Genomic DNA, 21,224 nt, shown 5'->3' on the forward strand with positions numbered 1-21,224 from the left:
GAGCTAAGGCGCATTTTTGTTTAGAATGTTTCGATACATTTTGTAAAACTAAATTTGATTACATTTCATTGAGACTATATTTATTTTTTTAACTTTAATACTGTCAGTCCAGCGGACTGACGCCAGCCAAACGAAAATTCCAGGGACTGATGCCGGCCACATGGAAAGTTCACTGCCAGTCCCCAGGCTCAACGTGTTAATATGCTAGTGCCATACAATTATGAACAAAAATCTCAAAATCTACCTTTCTTTCTGATATTAAATCAAAACTGTTTGTCATAGTTAATATACATTATGTTTTAGTTCTTTTGAAAATGGATCCTGGTTAAAAATTGTACAAAGAATGTAAGAGTACCTAAGGAATCTTAGTTAAAAGAAGTACAAAGAACATCACTGTCTGCAGTGTCTATACACTGTTGTTAGTATGATAGACTGTTTTTTTTTTTTTTCTTTCTTTTTTTGCACTTGTGACATTGTTTGGTTGGAAATCTAAACAATTTTGTTCAAAATTTTCTGGTGTTTTAATGAAAATCTGAATCGGAGTGCTTAGCTTTTATGCAATTTTAATCATATGTTTCATTTAGATGTTTAATTACTATTAAATTTCATTAAAATTTGGTATGTTCGCAATTGTGTTTATAAAAACTAAGCAATATTAAAAAAGTTAGAGAAATTAAAAATTTCATTAGTGTCATTAGATTTTTGCTTATTATATAATTTATTTTTCTATAGTATATTACAAAATAATTTAGGTCCAAAGAGGCATACAATGTTAAAAAAAGAATATCAAACCTATAGCAAAAATAAATACAAAGTATAATTCTTCTCATGTGACAGTGTTTAACATACGAATATTATTGCAAATTCTTTATGAATTTAATTTTTCATTAGCGATTTGAAAGTGGATATTTGGGTGATTTTATGACTTAGGGTGCCCAACTTCTATTTGTTTATCATTCCATTTCGAAATAAAATACTGCTTGAAAGACAAGTTTTAAAACTTTTATTTATTAATACATTACGCTAGTCATGATATATTTGAGTGGACTTTGGTAGTTTACAAAATAGTAATTTAAAATTATTTTGTCATCTGCTGGTTTTTATAATTTGCAGCTGCTAAAATTTTTAATTTGTTAAGATATAGAATGTTTAGTCTTGTTGACCTATGTGTCTGTGCATTGCTGAGGAGACATTTAAACAATTTTAATATTTGCTTTGACTGTAATGCATACATAGCTGTATTTTTCTTATTTACTCTAAAAAATAGTCTTAAAATATTGAGTTTAAGTATTTACTTTCTGAAATTAAATATAGATTTTATTTAAAAGGCAAATTTAAATTTAGAATTTAACAAAAAGGGCAGTATCTGCTCTTTCATGATTGTTTTCTTATGCCAATAACATGTGCCATATTTACTTTTGTGTTTGATAGATATTACCAAAATTAGGAACTAATTTGAGATTTCAGTTATTAAAATTTCATTCATCAGTAATCTCATATTCATTGTGAGATGGATGTTGCACTTGAATATTTAATCCTTAATTTAGTTTAATAACTGTTTAAGACATAAAAGCTTCACCTTATTAAGCTTTTCCACAATATTTTTGTCTTCAGTTTTGCTTTTAGATTCATATTTTATTGAATTTAAGTAACTGATAATCAAATTTCTTAAGACATATTTTTTCTGAACTATATTGGAGAAAACTTTAGATGAACTAATTGGAGTAATTCCTGATAACCTGTGGGTCAATTTCATTTTTATAAATAATTAATGTTTGTGCCTTTTTTTGACAGTTTATTATTTGGTTATTAAAAAATTTTTCATTTCTGTTAAATCATTTTTTTTCATGAATATAGTTGGAAAATGCATGGTTAAAATTAGTTATATTATAGTTCAAAAAGGAAATAATTTGCAAAATATATGAATAAATATAAATAGAATTCAAGAAACATGTATCCATTAAATAACTTTTTCAGAATTTTTTTTAAATAGTTTCAACGTAAAGAGTGGTTATTCACTTTCAAGTTTTCCACATAATAGAAAAAATCCCTTGTGATACACTGCAAGACTGCAAGGTATGAAGCATCCTTAGCAGAATCTTTGAAATTTTGGCAGCAATGTTATGTTACGCTACGATGCATGTATCATCCAGTTGCTTTACCAAGTGTTGCCTTTGAATGAAACATTGCATTGGCCTACATTAGTGGTTGTTAAACCCATGGATCACTTTGATGGCCATGGGGATCTTTTGGTTTAATTTTTATTATCTATTTAAGTTTAATGCATCATTCCACAGTGATTGATCTATGAATTTGATCATCAGTGACTATCATCCTGCAGGCCATTAGTAACCAATATTAATGTCTTTTAGTTTAATTTTAATGTAATTTTATCAAAATATACTGTGCTCTCTTGCAGTAGTGACTGTCAACTTAATAGGCTACCAGTGGCTTTGACAAATTAACAATATATTCAATTGATAATTTTATGGACATACATAGTGTTATTTTAATTGACGTTTCCAACATCATATTTTACTCATCCAGCAGAGATTAATTAATCATATTTTAATGATATATAGCTAAATTTTACTGTTCTTCCTTGCAGTCATACCTTTCTTTCTTTTTTATTCTGATATTATAAATATTCTTAGTTTAGACTTAAAACAATTTTATATTTTATTGAAAACTTGAATCATTTTTAATAATTTATTCACTTTCAAGGAAATCTTTATATTGATCAAAAGTTTTCATTGAACTTGAGAATTAATATTTTTCTAGTAGAGTGAAACAGTTAAACTTTAGTGCAATGATGATTAAATGTGTATTTTAATATATTCTTTTATATTTAAATAAATTTTTTAAATGCCACTTTTGACATCTTTAACGTACTTTTTAAAAACAGTCTGAAATATGTTTCACTTTCTAAAAAAATATTTTGAATTATCATATTAGCTTTAACATGTTGTCTCCGTATCCAGTATTTATGAGCAATACTATCTTTTAATTATTTACTTTTAAATTAACTTATGATGCATATTTGCTATCTGGTATTTCATATTCAATAATGCAGGTTGTGGATATATTGTTGGATGTATTTTTTACAAATTTTTGTTGAAACTTTTTTGTGATTGAATATTGCAACCAGAAGTTTTTGTATCTTAAATGTAAATTTTAAAGGTTACATTTTTTAGTCTATGAGTTAAGTTGCAAATAAGAATTTTTATTTTTTTAATTCTGTTTTGTTTTGTAAAACAGAATTTTATTTATTATAGTTAAGGTGCAGTCTTTACTGCATAAATGATTTGCCTAATTTCCTTGTATTTTAAGCAGGAAAATTTATAGTTCAAAGACATGCTTGCAAAATAGTTTAATATTTAATGGAAATAAGCTGCTTATCCAGCAGTTGAAATGTCGGTCATCTCTGTGTTCTGTATCTTTTTAATATAACATATCTTGAGATTATTTTAGTGCCAAATTGTTGTGCCATGCCGTAAACATTCTGAAAGTATATAAAAAAAAAATTTTTTTTTTTTTGTTTGTGTTTTGTTTTGTAATTGTAATGCAAGAAATCACGACCTTGAACATTACGACAAAATCATTTCTATATATTTTATTCTTATGTGTAATCTGGAGTAACATTTTCAGTAAATTTTTCAAATTAATATGTAGATAAGGAAACCAATATTTGAAAGATTTCTCATTTTTATGGGCATTTTTTTAATCTTGAGAAATGAATTAAAATATATTTATGGACAGATCTTGGAATAGTAGTGTGCAGAAATTGAGTACTATCCATTGTTGGACTTTTTACAAAGGTTCAATGATTGTTTTTTTAAAGCCCATTATGAAAAATTTTTAAAGGATATGTTCTTTCCATATGCAAAATTTTCTTTATTTATGGCTGTTTGGTGGAAAATATTTTAAATCTGGCAGAAAACGGAATAAAAATAATGGTTAGAAAATGATAATAACAAGTGAATGTTAGTAAGGCTTTTTTAATTCTTTTTTTATTGCTTATAAGGCATTAGTATTATTTGACCCTTTCTGGCTCTGATTTGATTATGCAAGAAATAGAAACTCAGTTTCCTCTAGGCTGCATCAAAATTAATAAGTTAAAATTTTCACAAGTTTATTGTTTTTTTATTATACACAAGTTATTTGTTTATAATATTTTTATACAGCAAGGAGAAAGCCCCATTAACAATAAAAAGTGAACTATTATATACTCTATTTTTATTTTTTAGTTAGAATTTGGATTATTTTGAAAAACTATATTTGATGTACTTATGTTAATTTTGTCTTATTCAGTAGCATTTATCTGTGTTATGTTTTTAAAATATGTTTTTGTTTTGTTTCAGTTTTATTTTGTACAGCATTTCTCATTGTTACTTTAGTATCCATATTTCATCTAGTCATTATATTGAAAAAGATTATTTGAATTCTTTGTTATATTTTATTTATGTACAACAACTTAATATTTACCAGCTAACAGAATATTTAAATTATATATTCTTTATACATACCTCAAGACTATTTATCATGTTCTCTCGTCCTTTGCAACAGCAATTTCTACTTCAGCGTTTTCCTTCCCTCCAACAAATGTGTACCATTAGTCCATGTTATGTGTTGGTTTGCAGTACCTAGTAACATATTCTTCACTGCAATACGTTGGAATTCTTTTTAAAAATTTCATCCTACAGGTGCATTGTAATAGTTTTTAAACATTTTATTTCTGCATTCCTTGCTGAAACCTTTTTCTTGTTCATCAGCTGTAGTAAAAAGTGCAGTGTTCTGCACTTTCATATATAGGCATTTTAAATCACAGTTTAATACTTCTTTGAGTAGTCATTCACCGTCTTCAGAAACTACACTTATATTTTAAATAAATTCCTTATTGAATAAGGTTTTAATTTAGAAATAAATGTTAAAAAATTCATTTGGGTTATTTGTGTATATCTAAGAAATACACTGGAAATAGAAAAATTTTATTTAATAGTGAGCTGAATAAACAGGGTTCGTAGCTGTCCTTACAAGTGCTTATGAGTCCTTATATTTGAAAATAAAATATAAAGGCCCTTATAGGTGCTTACTTTTTTTTTTAAAGCCCCTATTTTTTTGTTTTTAGTGCTTTTTTTTTTAATCCTTTGTTTTTAATGAAAGCGTATTTTTTCCCGGTACCAAAGCCGAAACTAAATAAACAACTTTTCTTTCTTATATGCAACGTCAGATGGTGAATCATACTCCCGAAAATTGCTTTCTCCCCCTTCCTATGCATAAACGTAACCTATGGTGCGCGCGAGAGTACAGACAGGTGCACGTCGTTCTATTGGCCAAAGAATTGCGAAAACGTAGAAAATTCCGGTACATTCGGTATTCTTTTCCTCCCACCCAAATACTACACACGTTTGAATTTCTATCAAGATTTTAATAATTTGCATTCTCATTCCGCGTGGTCATTCATATTCGTGTTTATTATGATCGTTATGCTTATATTATGAGCATATGTATGAATATTTATAATAGTATAGTTGCAGTAACTGCTGAAGTATAAACTTCCAAAAATGGGTGTGTTTTTACACAGATTAGCTTTCTAAGGAATAATATTCGGAATGGCTTAAATAAAAGGAAAGTAATCGAATAGTCAAAATAATTTCATTTTCTTTGCCAATACATTATACAGTACGGAGGTTGGGAGTTTCTCCGCAAAATCTCTAATATTGAAGCAGCGGACTTTTTTTGGTCACTGTCCAAAATCAAATCTGGATTGAATAGGACTAAAAGTTTTTGCGGTCTACCTTACCCAAGCGAAGATTGATTCTATTCCGGAAATTTAATACAGTCTGTTGAAAATTAGAATCAGAAACACCCCAGATTAGTAAGTCTCTTTCTTTTCCTTTATTTAGTTCTTTTTTCTCCGAATACCGGCAGGTGTTAATTCCGATTGCGTAATATCCCATATGGAAGAATTACGCCGCACGTATTGCGCAATAACGTTTGCGGTATTTTGCATTGATAATTAATTTTGATGTTCAGTCTAAGATTTGTTTATGCACACTTAAAAGAGTTTTACTGTGCTTTCTAAGCAGAATATTTCTCAGTTCCGTTGGTTTTTATATGATGCACATATCGAAATGTCAAAATAATTTATTTAGCTTAAATTTAAATCTAAAGAACAGCTACAATCTCTCCCACTCCTCTTTTTCCAGTTACTATCCGGAATATTCGGGAATTTCGAGTATGCGGGTTAGTTAAGCTTTTACTGTTAAAGGATGACTGAATGAAGCAATTTCCTGTCTTCTGATTTCAGAAATGTGTCTCTTTATTACTTAAATTACTTTGCTTGGGATATATATTAAGGGAAAACTGTTATGCAATGAAAATTTAGAAAATGTTCAGAATTTTGATTTAAGATAAATTATTTAAATATTAATATGAGTGGAAAAATAAATTGTATTTATTATTAGGTGCCAAACGAATACAATTAAAATGGCTTATTATTATTTATTTTCTATATTTTCAACTGAAATATCATCATTAAATTTTGTAATATAGTTTAGTTCTGCAGAGTTTTTTTTCTCTCATTGTAAACTAATTCTGTAAATTGAACTGTCATTTAAAATAATAATAAAAAATAAAAAAATAAAAAAAAAAAAATTGTTTTCCATTGTTGAGATAATATTCATTCTCTTAATAAATATTGCATAGCTCATATTTTAAATTACAAGTCTAATTTTTCTTTTAAGGTTATGCAGTTGTGTATAATGTAATTAGACAGGTGCTTATTTTTTCCTTAAAATGTGCTTGAAAAGTGCTTATAAGTGCTTATTTTTTTAACTAAAATGTGGCTATGAACCCTGATAAAATCCTTTGTTAATGATAAATTTATGAATGTGAAAATTAATTCTTCCAAATTAAAATGCTTTTGTTTCCCTAACAGCTCTTCTGCTCATACCATTTTCTGTGTTAGTCTTGATATTTATTTTGCATGGATACCTTTTCGAGTTTTATGTTGCATAATAATAGTGAGAAGCTCACTGTGACTTCACCAGCTGAAGTAGTTTGCCCCCATATGACACACACAAAACAGCTAAATTGTCAGTTGCCTATTAAAATGATAGTGATTGGGTAAGGCTTATGAGAAATGCTGTGTGCAATGAAATGCTATTGAATTATTATTTTTATCACCTGTTTATATTAATAGTTCTTATGCATTAGAGATGTCTTTTGCATTCTAGACATGATATGTTGTTATTTTCAGTTTAAATGCATATAATGTAACTTGTAAAATTTATTTATGGTTATTTTTTTCAGAGTTATATGTGTATTTAATAGTATTTGTAGTTTCTGTTGCAAGACTTATAATGTTTTCATTGAGATGTGGATTTTTTTAATGCTAATGAAATATTTTCAACCAAATACTTTATTTTTTATGAGTTATTTTTATACTGTTTCTTAAAGTTATTTATTTTTTTCTTTTCTTAATTTTTGTATAATGCAATTTACATTCTGTTGAAGTCAAATTATTTGAATTATTTTGAGTTCAAACATTCCTTCAAATAAATTTTGTACAGTTTTTAGCACTGGAGTAATGTTTTGAAATATTTAATATTTCTTCAGCCTACTTTCTTTGCTGATTTTATTCTCTGTGTGAGAAATTACTTTAAGAGCATTTTAAATGTTAAGAAAATTATATTTAATGTCATTTCTTCAAATTATGCTTTTATTTTTTTAATTTTTAATTAGAATTTATCCAGTTATTAGCTGATTCTAAAATTATTGATATTTGTGAAGCTTTCGTGTTGCTATTTTATTCATATGTGAATTTTGTTTAAATAAATTTATGAATTTAAAATATTGCTGTTTGTATAGTTTTTGTATGCTTGCAATGTGATATAAATATTTAAATGCAATAGATAACTTGGTTGATGTACCTTTATATCAAGTGGTCAAATAAATTTTTTTTCCCGCATTCTCTTGTTGTGTTATTTTGTCTGTGTTGTGCATGTCACCTTTCAACATTTTATTTTTAATATCAGGAAAAATTATGTAGCTGTATCTTTGTTTTTTCTTTACTATGTATGGAACTCTTTTTTGCATGATATTAAAAATCTCCAGAAGCAAATTGCCATGCATGATAATATTTTAATGTGGTATGGTTTCTGAAGGTTGTAACATTGCTTAAATTTTTCAGCATGCTTATATTTAACATTGTAATTTATAAACGTGTCTGCTTTTCCTGTACAATTCTCATTGATATTATAAAGCCTCTGAAGATTAATATTATTTATGCCATCTACTAAGCAATTATCCCTTGTGTAAGTATATAATTATTTATGCACTCTAAAATATTTTAAAACTCATGGTCTATCCATCTGTCAAATAATAGCATTTCATTTTCACTTTATTAAAAACAAATGGCCCTTTTAAACTATTTTTGTAACTTGACAAGTTTAAGCATTCAACAACTATACTTATATTTTTGATATAATGATCAAGTCTTAAAGGTCGGGGTACAAACAAATACCGTCTCTAATCTAAACAGACTTAAAGGATTGGCAGCTTAAAATTTTTTTCTTAAATTTTTGACATTTACTCTTCTATTATTTGTTAATGCTTAAAGTGAAAAACATTTCCTGCTTAACTCGTAACATAAAAACAACTGCGAGACAATATTTCCTTAGTTTTTCCGTTTTATGAAATATAAATAAACTTTATGAAATATAAACTTTACCAATAAAGGTATTTACAAAATTAATCTGGAGTATAGTTAAACTGTCAGTACCTAAACATATTCAAGCTACATGTAAATAAAGCTGCATGTAAAATTTAAAAGTATGAAAATCCATCCTTAGATTGGCACTTACTTCGAATGAAAAGGTTGTTGTCTTTTCAAAGTATAATCTTAATAGTCTTTTTTCATTGGAAGAATGTATCCTGCTTCTAGTTCCTTTGCATAAAACGGATTTATAATGTCTTGTATCAAGTAAAACTGAAGTACAGAAGAGCTGCAGCAAATTTTTCATATGCTCTGCTAAAATTATGTAGAAATCTTTTTATTGGTGTACATGGATTTATTTAAAACATTCCTTATTTATCAAAATATGTGATGGGGTGTTATTAATTCTGATCTTGTTCACTCCACCAAAGTGTGTAAATTGATCATGAAATTGCTTCTGTTTTCTACCTTTCTTTGATTTACTTTAATTTGTTATTGTGTGCTTGTTATAATTAAAGTAACTGGAATATAGCACTTTAAAAAAATAACTTACTGTTTTAAAAAGACTGTGTTACACTGCTTCAAAATTTAGTGAACTATTATGTTTTTAATAAGACAAACTGATTAAATTTTCCCTTTTTTAAAAAATTTGCAAATTTACTAAATTCTAGGTTTAAAGATTTGCGAAGTACTTATTAGATAAAATTCAAGATTTTATATGTTAACTTGATTATAAAATGCTAACATTCATTCATCATGAAATCAGTTAAAAGTAGTTTAATACAGCATAAAATTCCTGATTATGAAATAAAAAGATGTCTTATTTAATTCTTCTTACGGTAGAAAATACTGAACACTCCCCCCCCCCCTGAGGTAAAATTTAAAAAATTGTATTTAAAGGATGTTTTTGACGTATTTTTCTGTTTGCAGTTTTTTACCATACCTTATGTCCTTTGTGTAATGCTTTTTCTGGTATCTCCTGGGTAATTATTTTTCCTTTCTTTTCAGAACTGTGATATTGAGCGATCAGCTGAAGAAGCTTTGCTGACAGTGCCTGAGCATTTATGAATATGGAACTTGGATTAGATGCGAATTTACTTCATCTTTAAAGTTGCATTTTATCATTCCTAAATATTAAGTGATAATGCTAGTGCAAATTATACAACGCTGCCATATATTTAAATGTTGGTGAAGTTAGATTTTAAATTATGTGTATATAATGAAATAATTTATTAGAATCACAATTTTATCAAGAATTTAATATTTAAGAAAAATATTGTTGCTCTTTGTGTAATATTTTAATGTGAACTATTTTTAACCTTTTATTCCTTGTGTAATATGTATAGGAATATGAAACTTCCTCATTTTAAAAATATGTGGCTTTTTTGCTACTTAAGTATTTTCCACAAGTTTTTTAATGTGAATATTGTTTTCTAAAGTATGGACTGTGTTCAATTACAATTGCAGTTTTTGTATACCTTTTATGTCTAGTTTCTGAAGATTGGATTGTATTATGTACTATTAATTATCTGTATTAAAATTTTTGTTAATGGGCATTAAAACACTGTTTTAGATTAATCTTATTTCACTGTTACTACAGTGCATTTCATATAACATACTGATAAATTTTTAATATTGTTCTGAATTATAATTTTTAACAAAAGGAGGAATTGAGTAATTCTGTAGCTGTACACTGTCTATAAAATAGACAAATGAACAACATTTCATAGTTTAATGCAGCACCATATTAAGTTTAAAAAGTTATAAATTTGTCATTTTAAATTATTGGAGATTGAAATATATATTTGCTTTACTGACACTGTTATTTAAAATAGTCATTATTAATTATAAAAGTTAGATAGTCCTCAAGCCTACTTAGGAATCCAAACCTACTTATGAAAGCTGTGTAGTTAAAAATAATGATTGAAAAATGAAAATATTTTGTTTTTTACAAAAATGATAATTTTGAAAACAACCTTTTCATGAATACATCAAAGCCTAAATTATATTATCCTAAGATGGTTGTATGAACTGAACATATGTGTATTTCTAAAACATGATTTAACTGAACACAGTGAAACTTCTGCCTTGCAAATGTGGTGTAGACTGTCTACATGTTCAAATATTTGAGTATTAAAATTTAAATTAATCTGTAGCTTAATGGATATTCATAAGAATAATTATGCATCTCGTACATGTGTATTTTGATTCAGGAGATGCATTTTTTATTTAAAATTCATTTTCCTGTTGATGTTCCTATTTTCATATCTTGTTAAATTTGATTATTTAGCATCCAAAATAACTTGCGTAAGTATGACAGACTAATATTTAAAAATTCGAAGGAAATCTATGGGAGGTCATATTTTAGCATAGATTTTTATGAGAACTTAACTCTGGCAGTTGATAAAAAGTTTTAAATGTATGTATTTTTATGTGCATATAAATTTGATATGTATTTATTATTAATTGTGAATAGGAATCGGTAATTTTACACTACTGCGTGCTTATTGAAATTATATTCAGGTGTATTTATGACATTTGTGTTATTGATAATCCATTCTATTTTGACTGAAATCGCTTTTCAATTAAGGAATAGGTATTGCTGATACTGCCATACTTTCAATATTACATTCATTTGTACCCCTTCTAATCCTGAAATAGCCTTCCTCTCCCCATCCTGTTCCCCAACTGTTTTTCACTATCCAGAACTTTTCTCCAGTTGCATTATCTGTACCATATCCAGTTATCAACACTCCATGATTTACTAAATGGAAAGGATTATATCTGGCTCCAACTCCTGTGTGGTGATAAATGCCACTGCTATAGTACATGAAGTCAGGATACATTTCAAATGCCACAGTTAATGGTCCATTCTGAAGGAGATCTAACTTCATGAGTTCCTCATTGCACCTACGATATAAAAGTCATTATATTAATCTATTTTTCAGATACTGATTTTAATAAAAATTAAATCATTCTGAGTGATGGGTGATTAAAAAAAATTGCAAAATCTGGATACAAACAGTGTAACTATTAGATCAGGTAAAATAATAGGAAAAAAGATGTACAAATTTTTTTTTTTTTTTTAAATGAAGTAGCTTTTGAGATCCTTCTCAAAAATGTTGTACTAAAAAAAAAAAAAAAAAAAAAAAATTATGTGTATTGAATAGTTGATAAAATTTCCTAGCATTATTAATTGAATGTTACAAATCTGGCTTATATATACTGTGGAGAATTTATTTTAAAATCATTTTTATAACACTGTACCCATGATTAAAAGAAATTTTAGTTAACTTTTGGTTTTGTTCATAGTCTGTTTTAATTTTCAGTTATTGTTTATTAATGCAGCTATTATGCATTAATATAACTTTTATTTAAGCTTGTCATTTCTTTAATTTCAATAAAAGGCATTGCAATAATAAAATAACTATTCTGATTTTTTTTAAATATGAATGGTTTATAGATGGCTTTCAAGATCAGAAATGATGATGAAATTTATTCTACCTCATATTTGTAATTTTTAATATAGAAGACTACTGAAATTGCATAACAAATTTTAGTACTTTCTAAATATGTTTTAAGTGTGTAAAGTAATTTATTTGAATTTTCTCCTTTTGATCCCAGAAATCTTTAATATGTTTATCTTTCCACGTTTATTTTCTTACCTTTTCACTAAACACAAGCATCAAAGCAATCAAAGAAATTGAAAACCGGCAGTGAATTAAAAGATACGTCCTATATGTCTCGGTGCACTATACATACCTCAGTGCCTGCCCTATATTCTAAAAATTTTGCTCTAAATTTTGTTTCTCGGCACTCCGCTAAATTCTAAAAATTCTGCTATACTGGCTATGTCGTTGGTCTTGATCTTATATCATTTCATACTAATTTCATTACTGGTATTATTAAAGAAATATGGTTAGAAGTTTTACATTCTTAAGTACAAGCAGTTTATTAAAATAAAAATATCTATTAAATCTAAAAATTCTAAAACTAAGAAATATTTATTAAAAAAGAAATTGGTTTTATAAAAAGAGAATTATTCTTCAACAGTACATTGTTGAAATATTAACAAATTAGGAGATGATGCAGGGACTAGTGGGAGCATTGATTTGTTTATTGGAACAAATAAACTTAGAAAAGATGCTAAAAAGAAGGAAATCGATGTAAATTAGCTGAAATATGTGGAAATTTAATGCTTATTACTCGAAAAAATTGTAAAGTTAATTTTATTCTTGAATTTGTTTTGTAATTAAGTTAAATATTAGATTATCTTTAATAATATATATACTACTTAGATTTATTTTATAATTAAGAATGTGAAGTTTGGGTGTAGATAATTCCTTTAATTTATTGTATTCCTCTTTGCTTGATGAGCCCTTAATTTTTCTCTTTCATGGTCCTTAAAAGTACTTAATTTGCATGTGAAAAAACATTTCATGATAGCAATATAGCAGAACAAATTCAGATGAAAGGGAATGAAGTGTTTTGTCTTATACAAGGTAGCATAGCTTATCATGAAAAACAAAATGCATTTTTAACATATGCAGAAACAGTAAAGCTTTTAGTCATACTAGATAAGAGAACACATATCTGTATCACAAATTCTAGCTTTTATTGTTAGATAATTTGATATTCAAATGTTCACTTGATGTTGTAGATGTGTTATTTTACACTGTGTCAGAAATGGTACTTCAGAACAGCTTATATTCTAATAAATAATTTGGTTGGCTTTGAAAGTGATAATTGTGCTACTATGATGGGTACAAAGAGTGGCTTCCACACTCATTCCTAAAAAAGTATGTGCCATCAGTATTATCATGGATTGTGTTTGCCAGTCTTTCGCATTATGTTACCATCATATCTAGAAATATTTATAAAATATCTCTTATTATTATCTACTACTAATTATTATTTATAAAAGATATAATCTTATTTCCCCAATGAGAATGTCAAGATAATTTTAAGCATTAAATCCCCAAATCAGCACAAACACATAGGCTATGTAATAAAAATTATTGTTCAGCAGTAGGACACATTGTTTCTTTACTTTTAGCCTCGCTCAAAAATGAACAAAATCAATGGTGGAAGGAAAATTTTTAAAATACTATGATTACTAAAAGAAATAAGAAAGTGTTGCTGTTTTTAGGGTATGGAAAAAATAAACTGCCTGAGTACTGAATTTCAATCTGGGGATTTCACATTGCCCTTACTTTGTTCAATGATTTTCAATTTAGTATAAAAATATTCTTAACTTTTAAATGAAAGATGAAATTATGACTTCTTCAAGCTGGTGTAAGTTAATCCAAGCAATTTTAAACCTCTGAATAAAATCCTTTTGGGAAGCCTTTATATGGCCTTATTAAATTTGACATCATTTGATGACAGTGAAAGTATGTTGATTTATTTTTTAAAAATATCTTGTTGAACTTTGTATGCAAATCAAAAAGAGCTTTCTTCTAAATGATGATGGAATTATCTCCGATTTCAGATGTTCTTGACCCAGTAGTTATGATCATGTCAAATCTGTATATTCAGTTTTCTTATTAGCAATTACCTCATCTTGCTTCTGACAACAAATTAGATCTTCTAAATAAAAAATGGAGATAATTTCATTTAAATCAAGATTTAGATTTCTCTTAACAAAATCACTCTTAAGTTTTGATATCATTTATGTAATGTAAAAATAGCCTTTAATAATTCTAACTTGGAAATTTAATGTTATGATCAGTCCTAATTTTGGCTAACATAGAAAGAATCTCTTCCCAAGTGAAACATACAAAAACAAAAGCCTGAAACTCACTTAAACCAGCAACCGTTAAAGACCGATCAATGGCAAAATAGGTGATGAACAGATCTAATCAAATTTGATGACATGGAAACATAAAGTAAAATTGGCAAAAAAACATACAAGGAATTTTTCTTAACAGGAAGAACCTATGAAACAAAGAACTTCAAAAAATATATATATGGAAGGAACTGAGTGGGATACAAATTGCGATTAAAATTATACAAAAGATATTTATGTGTGCTAAGTGTTATCTTATTTCTGTTGCTTTACTATGTAATGTAAAAACTAGGTTTTTTTTCTTTGGGTGTATTTATGTTGTAATCTTCTTTTTTTTTTGGGGGGGGGGGTATTTTTAGTGGGAGTCCTATGTTTATGTCCATTATTATTCTTGTCTGTTTGCATTGTTACCTATGGAAATATTTATGTCGAAATTACTAAAAATGACCGACCAGAAGAATTATATGTAACTTCAGAATTTTATAGTTAACAATATTATATATAACAAACCTGCTGTCCAGTACTTAATGTCTTTACAGTTACAGTATTTAATAGCTAAGTACTGTTAAAATATTTAACATCTATTGCAGATTCTTGAAGAGATTTTCTGTTATTGACAAACTAATTACCATTTAGTACTTAATGTCTGTCTATAAGAATTATGTGCAAAGAGATTACCATTTACAGGTATATATCATAGTTGAGCTGCATAATTTTTTTTAATTTTACTTCCTGTGTGCCTAACAATTCTTGCATAAAGAGGATGGGTGTACTTCTTACCGAAGATTTGACAGCTGATGTCATAAATTAATTTTATATGACGTCGGGGAGGGGGGATAGAATTGCTCTGAATCTGCTTTAGTAGTATCACTGATATAGCAACTTATAACATTCTCTCTCCAGTTCACAAACGGTCGAGCGCTAAAGATGCTGACCACTGGTAGTTGAATCCATGTGTAGCATGAATATGGGCTAATTCCCCTCAAAGTCCTCCACGAAGTCATTCTTTCTCGTAGACAGATAGTTCTTTTATGCTTTTCCACAATCAAACAAATCAAACCTCCATAAGCCTATTTTCCATTCTGATACGATAGTTAGTTATTATTTTTATTGGTTCCAAGAGAATCGTTATGACATGAGCTAACTGTATGATAATTAAAATACTTACCTATATATCTCTGACAGATTAATATTACCTATATATATCAGACAGATTAATATTACCTACAGTGTCTCAAAAAAGTGATGGGACACTTGTGCTTTACAAAAGGAAACTGCAATAAAATAAATTTCAAAAAACATGTAAAATTTTTTGTGGGTGTGTTTCATACTTAAATTTAGTAACAATTATTACATAACATACATTTTCTCAAAATATTAAAATATTAATTTAATAAAAATACAATTGTTTAGAACGGAGCAGAAAATGGCTCACTTAAGTGATGGGACACTTACTTTTCCATCAAATATTTATCAAAAAATTTTACTTTTTAAAAGGTTTTAATATTTTGTTGGATTTCCTTTTACTTTTAAAACATGATTTAATCTTCTTGGGATGGATTCGACTAATTTTTTTTGTGATTTCTGGAGTGATTTTACCTCAATCTTCTTGAAGCACCGATTTTAATTGTTGTTTTGAAGAAATGGTGTGTTTGCGAACTCTTGATTCCAATTCTTCCCAAATATTCTTTATGGGATTTAATTGTGGAGATTGTGGGGGTGTTTTTATTATTTCAGGACAGTTATACAGCAGCCAGAGTCTAACGTTCAAAGCACTGTGCTTGGGGTCATTGTCCTGGTAGAATTTAAAATCGTTATGAAGGTTCAATTTTCATGCTGAAGATTTCAAATTTTGATTTAAAATGTCAATATACTTGTATTGATCCATTATACTGTCAATAAAAACAAGATTACTAACTCCAGAGGACGACATACACCCCCATACCATAACTCCTCCTCCACCATGTTTTACTGTTGGCACCAAGTTCTGTTTGCGAAATTTTTCCCTGGGTTTTCTCCACACCAAGATTCTACCGTCAGAACCAAATATATTAGATTTACTCTCATCAGCAAATATAACTTCATTCCAGTAATCAGAATTCTTATTTATGTTGGATTTTGCGAAAGCCAGTCTGAGTTTTCTATTCTTTTCACTTACGAAGAATTTTTTCCTGGCTGCTCTACCGTGATATCCAGTAGATTGAATTACTCTTATAATAGTCACAGAATTAACAATTACTCCATATAATGCTTGTAAATCAGCAGCAACTTTAGGGGCACTCATTCTTGGATTTTTTTTAAATATTTCGAACGATAATTCGCTTTATTCCATTGGATAGCTTTGATGGTCGGCCAGGTCTTCTTTTATCCTGAATCATATGATTCTTTTTATATCGTTTAATGATATTGAAAACTGTTGAATGACTGAAGTTAACTGTTTCAGTAGTTTCTCTAATAGATTTTCCACGTTCAATATGCAAATTAATAACTAATTTTCGAATTCCAGGCAAAGTTTCTTTTCATTTAGCATTCATTGCTGCACAGAGCTAAAAAACACAAAAATTCCAAAACAAACTGGAGAGAAATACTGCAGACGATTTTATAAATTATTGGCAATTGATTTTGAGTAAAAATAAATACTCCAAAAGATATTTTATTGCTTACTTCAGACGATTTTTGTTGCATAGTACATAGTGCCCCATCACTTAAGTGAGCCATTTTCTGCTCCGTTCTAAACAATTGTATTTTTATTAAATTAATATTTTAATATTTTGAGAAAATGTATGTTATGTAATAATTGTTACTAAATTTAAGTATGAAACACACCCACAAAAAATTTTACATGTTTTTTAAATTTATTTTATTGCAGTTTCCTTTTGTAAAGCACAAGTGTCCCATCACTTTTTTGAGACACTGTATATATCACTGACAGATTAAGTGTATCAGATTTGAAAGATCAGGCTTAGCATTTTTGGTAATATTAGTCTGTACAAGATTATTTCCTGTCGAATTAAAGTTTTCCAGTATTAGTATAGTCTTAAATAAAATGAGCTATTACCAATTCAACTGTTTAAGATCAAAAGATGATACGAACCATGCCGAGTCCTGCAAAATTTCCTTTTTGAATCATTAACTGTTAGTTGACTGAAATTCAGCCGATGAAATTGAGTGTATGGTGCATATTGTGATTTCTAATCTATTTCCAATTTCTGGATGTCGTGTTTAGTGCTACTAATAAAGTAATTTTTTTTTAGTTTTCTAGTGTTTGAAAATTTTATATAAATGAATATAAAATTTCAGATCAATAGAAATAATTTTAACATGAAGTTTCAGATCAATAGAAATAATTTTAACATATGTAACATCATTTAGTGATACCAGTTCATGAAATTCCTAAATGTTTCTACTAAATCATCATTCTTACGTAAGAAATTAAACTTAAAATGTTAATATTATATTATAAGAACAGATTGATATTCCAGTGGCGTAGTGAGGGGGGCAAGGAGGTGTATGATGCCCCGGGCGCCGCTTGCAGTGTGGCGCCAAATGGTCTCCAAAATTTTCCGGAAAATCTCAGTTTTTATTTTGATTGATTTCTGGAAAACATATTTAGAATTGATAATTATTGTAATATAATTAATTACTTATTTCCTTGATTTGTGTGATAAAATGTGTAATAAAATGTTTGCAGTACATCAACCAAATATTTCCGCATACAAACGTTCTTTCTGACCACTTTATTTCTCTAAAATAGAGAGATATTTATTTTTTTTAAAACGAAATGCATATATAGATCCCGCTTTTTATTTTAAAACGATAACATGACCTTGCCCCGAATTTTTGAAACATATCCAGTTTCCAAAAACCGATGCCATAGTCTGAAAATGACATTTTGGGAAAATGGTTATTTCATACCGAATTCGCAACATCCCCTAATTGTTTTGAACAGTGAATATGACTGCAAGATGTTACTCCGCAGTAGAAAGAAACAATCTAAAACTCCATTACAGATCTATGGAGAAAATGTTTTTCCAAGCCTAAGAGTAGCACTTCAACTACTCCTTACTATTTCGTTATAAAATGCTAGCTATGAACGTTCGTTCAGCAAATTTAAATAAATTTGGTCATATTTACAGTGAACGATGGGACAAGATCCCCTAAGTCATCTAGCATTTTTAAATGTGGAAAGAGAAAAATTTGAAATGATAGGCTTTGATAAGGTAATTCATAAATTTGCTTCTTCTAAGGCAAGAAAAATGTTTACACAGTAATTAATTATATTAATGTATTATAATGTTAAATTATTATTAGTAAATATATCTACTTATCTATAATATATATTAAACTTTTTGTTTTTTCTATAATATATATTAAACATTGTTCAAAAATTGTACTTTTTTAAAAAAACAATTATATAAATATGTAAAATAAATAATACCTTTTTAACTAATTCTAGATCATCTCATGTTTGATTTTTCTGCCGATTCAGAGATTCAGATACATTTCCGAATCCAATGCTAGTGCAGTTAGGTTGTGACTATTCTGAATACATTTTAGAGTATTTTATGGCTGATTCAGAATTTTATTATTACAAATATATTATATGCATTATATTACCGTAAGTGGTGTTTTTTTTTTTTTTTTTTTTTGTGGGAGGCGCCAGTTAAGCTCGCTACGCCACTGTGATATTCAAATTTATAAGCAATGAAAAATTCCTGACTTGCTACACATGCATGTATACCATTAAAAAAAAATGCTGTGTCGGGGAAAAACTTATAGGTTTTGATATCCAAAAAAAAATTAATAAGTTAAATAATCATAAAATAGTTTTAAAGATAGCTACCTCTTTTTTCAAGTGTTTCTATATACTATATCACTGACAGATTATTATTTTAAAGGTAATAGATTGCGTCTATTTTTGTACTTTTACTTAATGTTGATTTTCTCTCTTAAGTATTTAAGAAGTATAATTATATATAAATAGGACTACAGAGGGAATCTAGAAATACAGAATGTATGTCATACTTACCCCCCAAAGAATCCCCCTACGTACTTATATTCTGCAACGTAAAACCGCTTGCATTTCGCCACTGCGCAAACATCATCATGACCTTCGTAAGGATAGCAGTTTTCTGGTAATACTCCAAAATCCTGCGCATATTTGCCAGCTATAACATATGGAAAGCCACCTTCACATCCTGTAAAATAATTAAAATACATAATGATATGAAATTTTATCTTTTCTAGGAGAGATTGTAATTTTAAACACCTCAGAAGACTCACAAAAGGGTATTTCAGACCTACTAATTGGTTAACGATATAGGGGAAAAAAAGGGTATTTCTTTTTTAATAAATTTCAGAAGAAATCAGTCGGCACGGGGTCACTACTAGACCTTTTCCTGCTCTGTGCAAACTCTGCGACTTCAAAATTCTGCCGCCTGGTTCTTTCCTAAATTCTAAAAATTCCCCTACCGCTGCGGTCGCACCCGTTGTAAACGCTCTGGCGCTGGCCATGACTGGAAAATATTAATAATAATAATCCTATAAAAAGAAATTGTTTAAATTTTTCTCATTCAACCGCAGTGTTGATTGAAAACTTCATTTTGAACAGTTGTTGTGTTCGAGTTAGTAGAAGAATGCACTGATTTCTGCTGCAAAAGTCTTAAAAACATTGTAAATGTCCTCTCCTCGCATTCTCGTCTTCAAAGGCAGAATATTTAATAATTCGTCTTTAACAAATTAAGTCGTTAAATACCATTCTTATCATAACCGCTAACTGCGACATGTCGGAAATATCCGTAAACTCATCAAATTGGAGAGAAAACTATTCACATGTTTTCAAGTCTCTCTTCAGTTGATATTGCATGTCATTAGCAATTGCTTCTATTCTCCTTAAAACAGTGCTGTCTGATAACTGAAGGTCCTGAATCGCATTGATGATTTCACGCTTGTTAGAGAATCTGTCAAAGAGGCTTTCGACACTTGCAAGAAATGCTTCCTTCAGCAACTCACCGTCTTGAAATGGTCTTTTCTTTTTCGCCAGCAAGTGAGCAATTTTAAACGAAGCCGTTGTTGCATTTTTGGACTTTGAAACTGGCCTAACAAATACTCACTCCTCCACTGAAAGCTTCAATTTGCAGTTCATATGCCTTCTTCCTAATTTCCGAACCCTCCGAGTAGTTCGTTGCAAATGTTCCATGATTCGTCTGAAAGTGACGTTCCACATTATGTTTCTTGGCCAATGCTACAGATGCACCACACAGCAAACACACGCACTTCCCTTTCACATCAACAAAGCAAAACGTTTCTTACCAGCTGGAAGTGTAATTGTACATTTTCTACCTTTTCCTGGGCTCACTGATCGTGCTGCAGCGGTCGAAAAAACAAATCGCTAAGCCCCGACGCAGAATGACGATGCCGAACACGACTGGGTGCACCACTGACACTGTCACTGCCAGAAGCTTTTTTCAAAGAAGAGTGGTGAAGAACATGTGTCAAAATATGCCCTTTGCACCCTGTTAAATACTTAATATAATTGTGTCACACAGTCGAGTCAAGGGTCGACTCTGACCTGCAGTTCCCTCCACTTTTGTCAATATTATGACAGACCATCCCCACACGGCACAACATTAGCTATGTATGCAGACGACGCTGCGATCCTAGCACTAAGTGCATTCGTAGGTCCAATCATTAAACGATTACAAGCTACATCCGTAC

The 21,224-nt window shown here is 28.8% G+C and overlaps 2 protein-coding genes across 3 annotated transcripts in view; one reads left to right on the plus strand and one right to left on the minus strand.

Annotated features, from left to right (window-relative positions):
• The window catches only part of LOC118181608 (6-phosphofructo-2-kinase/fructose-2,6-bisphosphatase-like), a 144,295-nt gene extending 134,030 nt beyond the window's left edge, over positions 1-10,265 (plus strand). The window contains exon 14 of one of the 2 annotated variants that reach the window (XM_085817315.1): positions 9,728-10,265. In XM_085817315.1, the coding sequence (XP_085673441.1) occupies positions 9,728-9,787 (60 nt within the window). In that variant the 3' untranslated portion in view covers positions 9,788-10,265. The remainder of the gene's footprint in view (positions 1-9,727) is intronic. The other variant, XM_085817306.1, reaches the window with a different exon arrangement.
• A 955-nt stretch (positions 10,266-11,220) lies between these two features.
• The window catches only part of LOC118181606 (dipeptidyl peptidase 1-like), a 43,536-nt gene continuing 33,532 nt past the window's right edge, over positions 11,221-21,224 (minus strand). The window contains exons 6-7 of the mRNA XM_035350761.2: positions 19,537-19,705; positions 11,221-11,629 (exon numbers count right to left, since the gene is read on the minus strand). Of these exons, the coding sequence (XP_035206652.1) occupies positions 11,305-11,629; positions 19,537-19,705 (494 nt within the window). The 3' untranslated portion in view covers positions 11,221-11,304. The remainder of the gene's footprint in view (positions 11,630-19,536; positions 19,706-21,224) is intronic.

This window comes from Stegodyphus dumicola, chromosome 1 (genome assembly GCF_044657685.1).
Source record: "Stegodyphus dumicola isolate Sdum_Otavi_A_Nest chromosome 1, ASM4465768v1".
Classification (NCBI taxonomy): Eukaryota; Metazoa; Arthropoda; class Arachnida; order Araneae; family Eresidae; genus Stegodyphus; species Stegodyphus dumicola.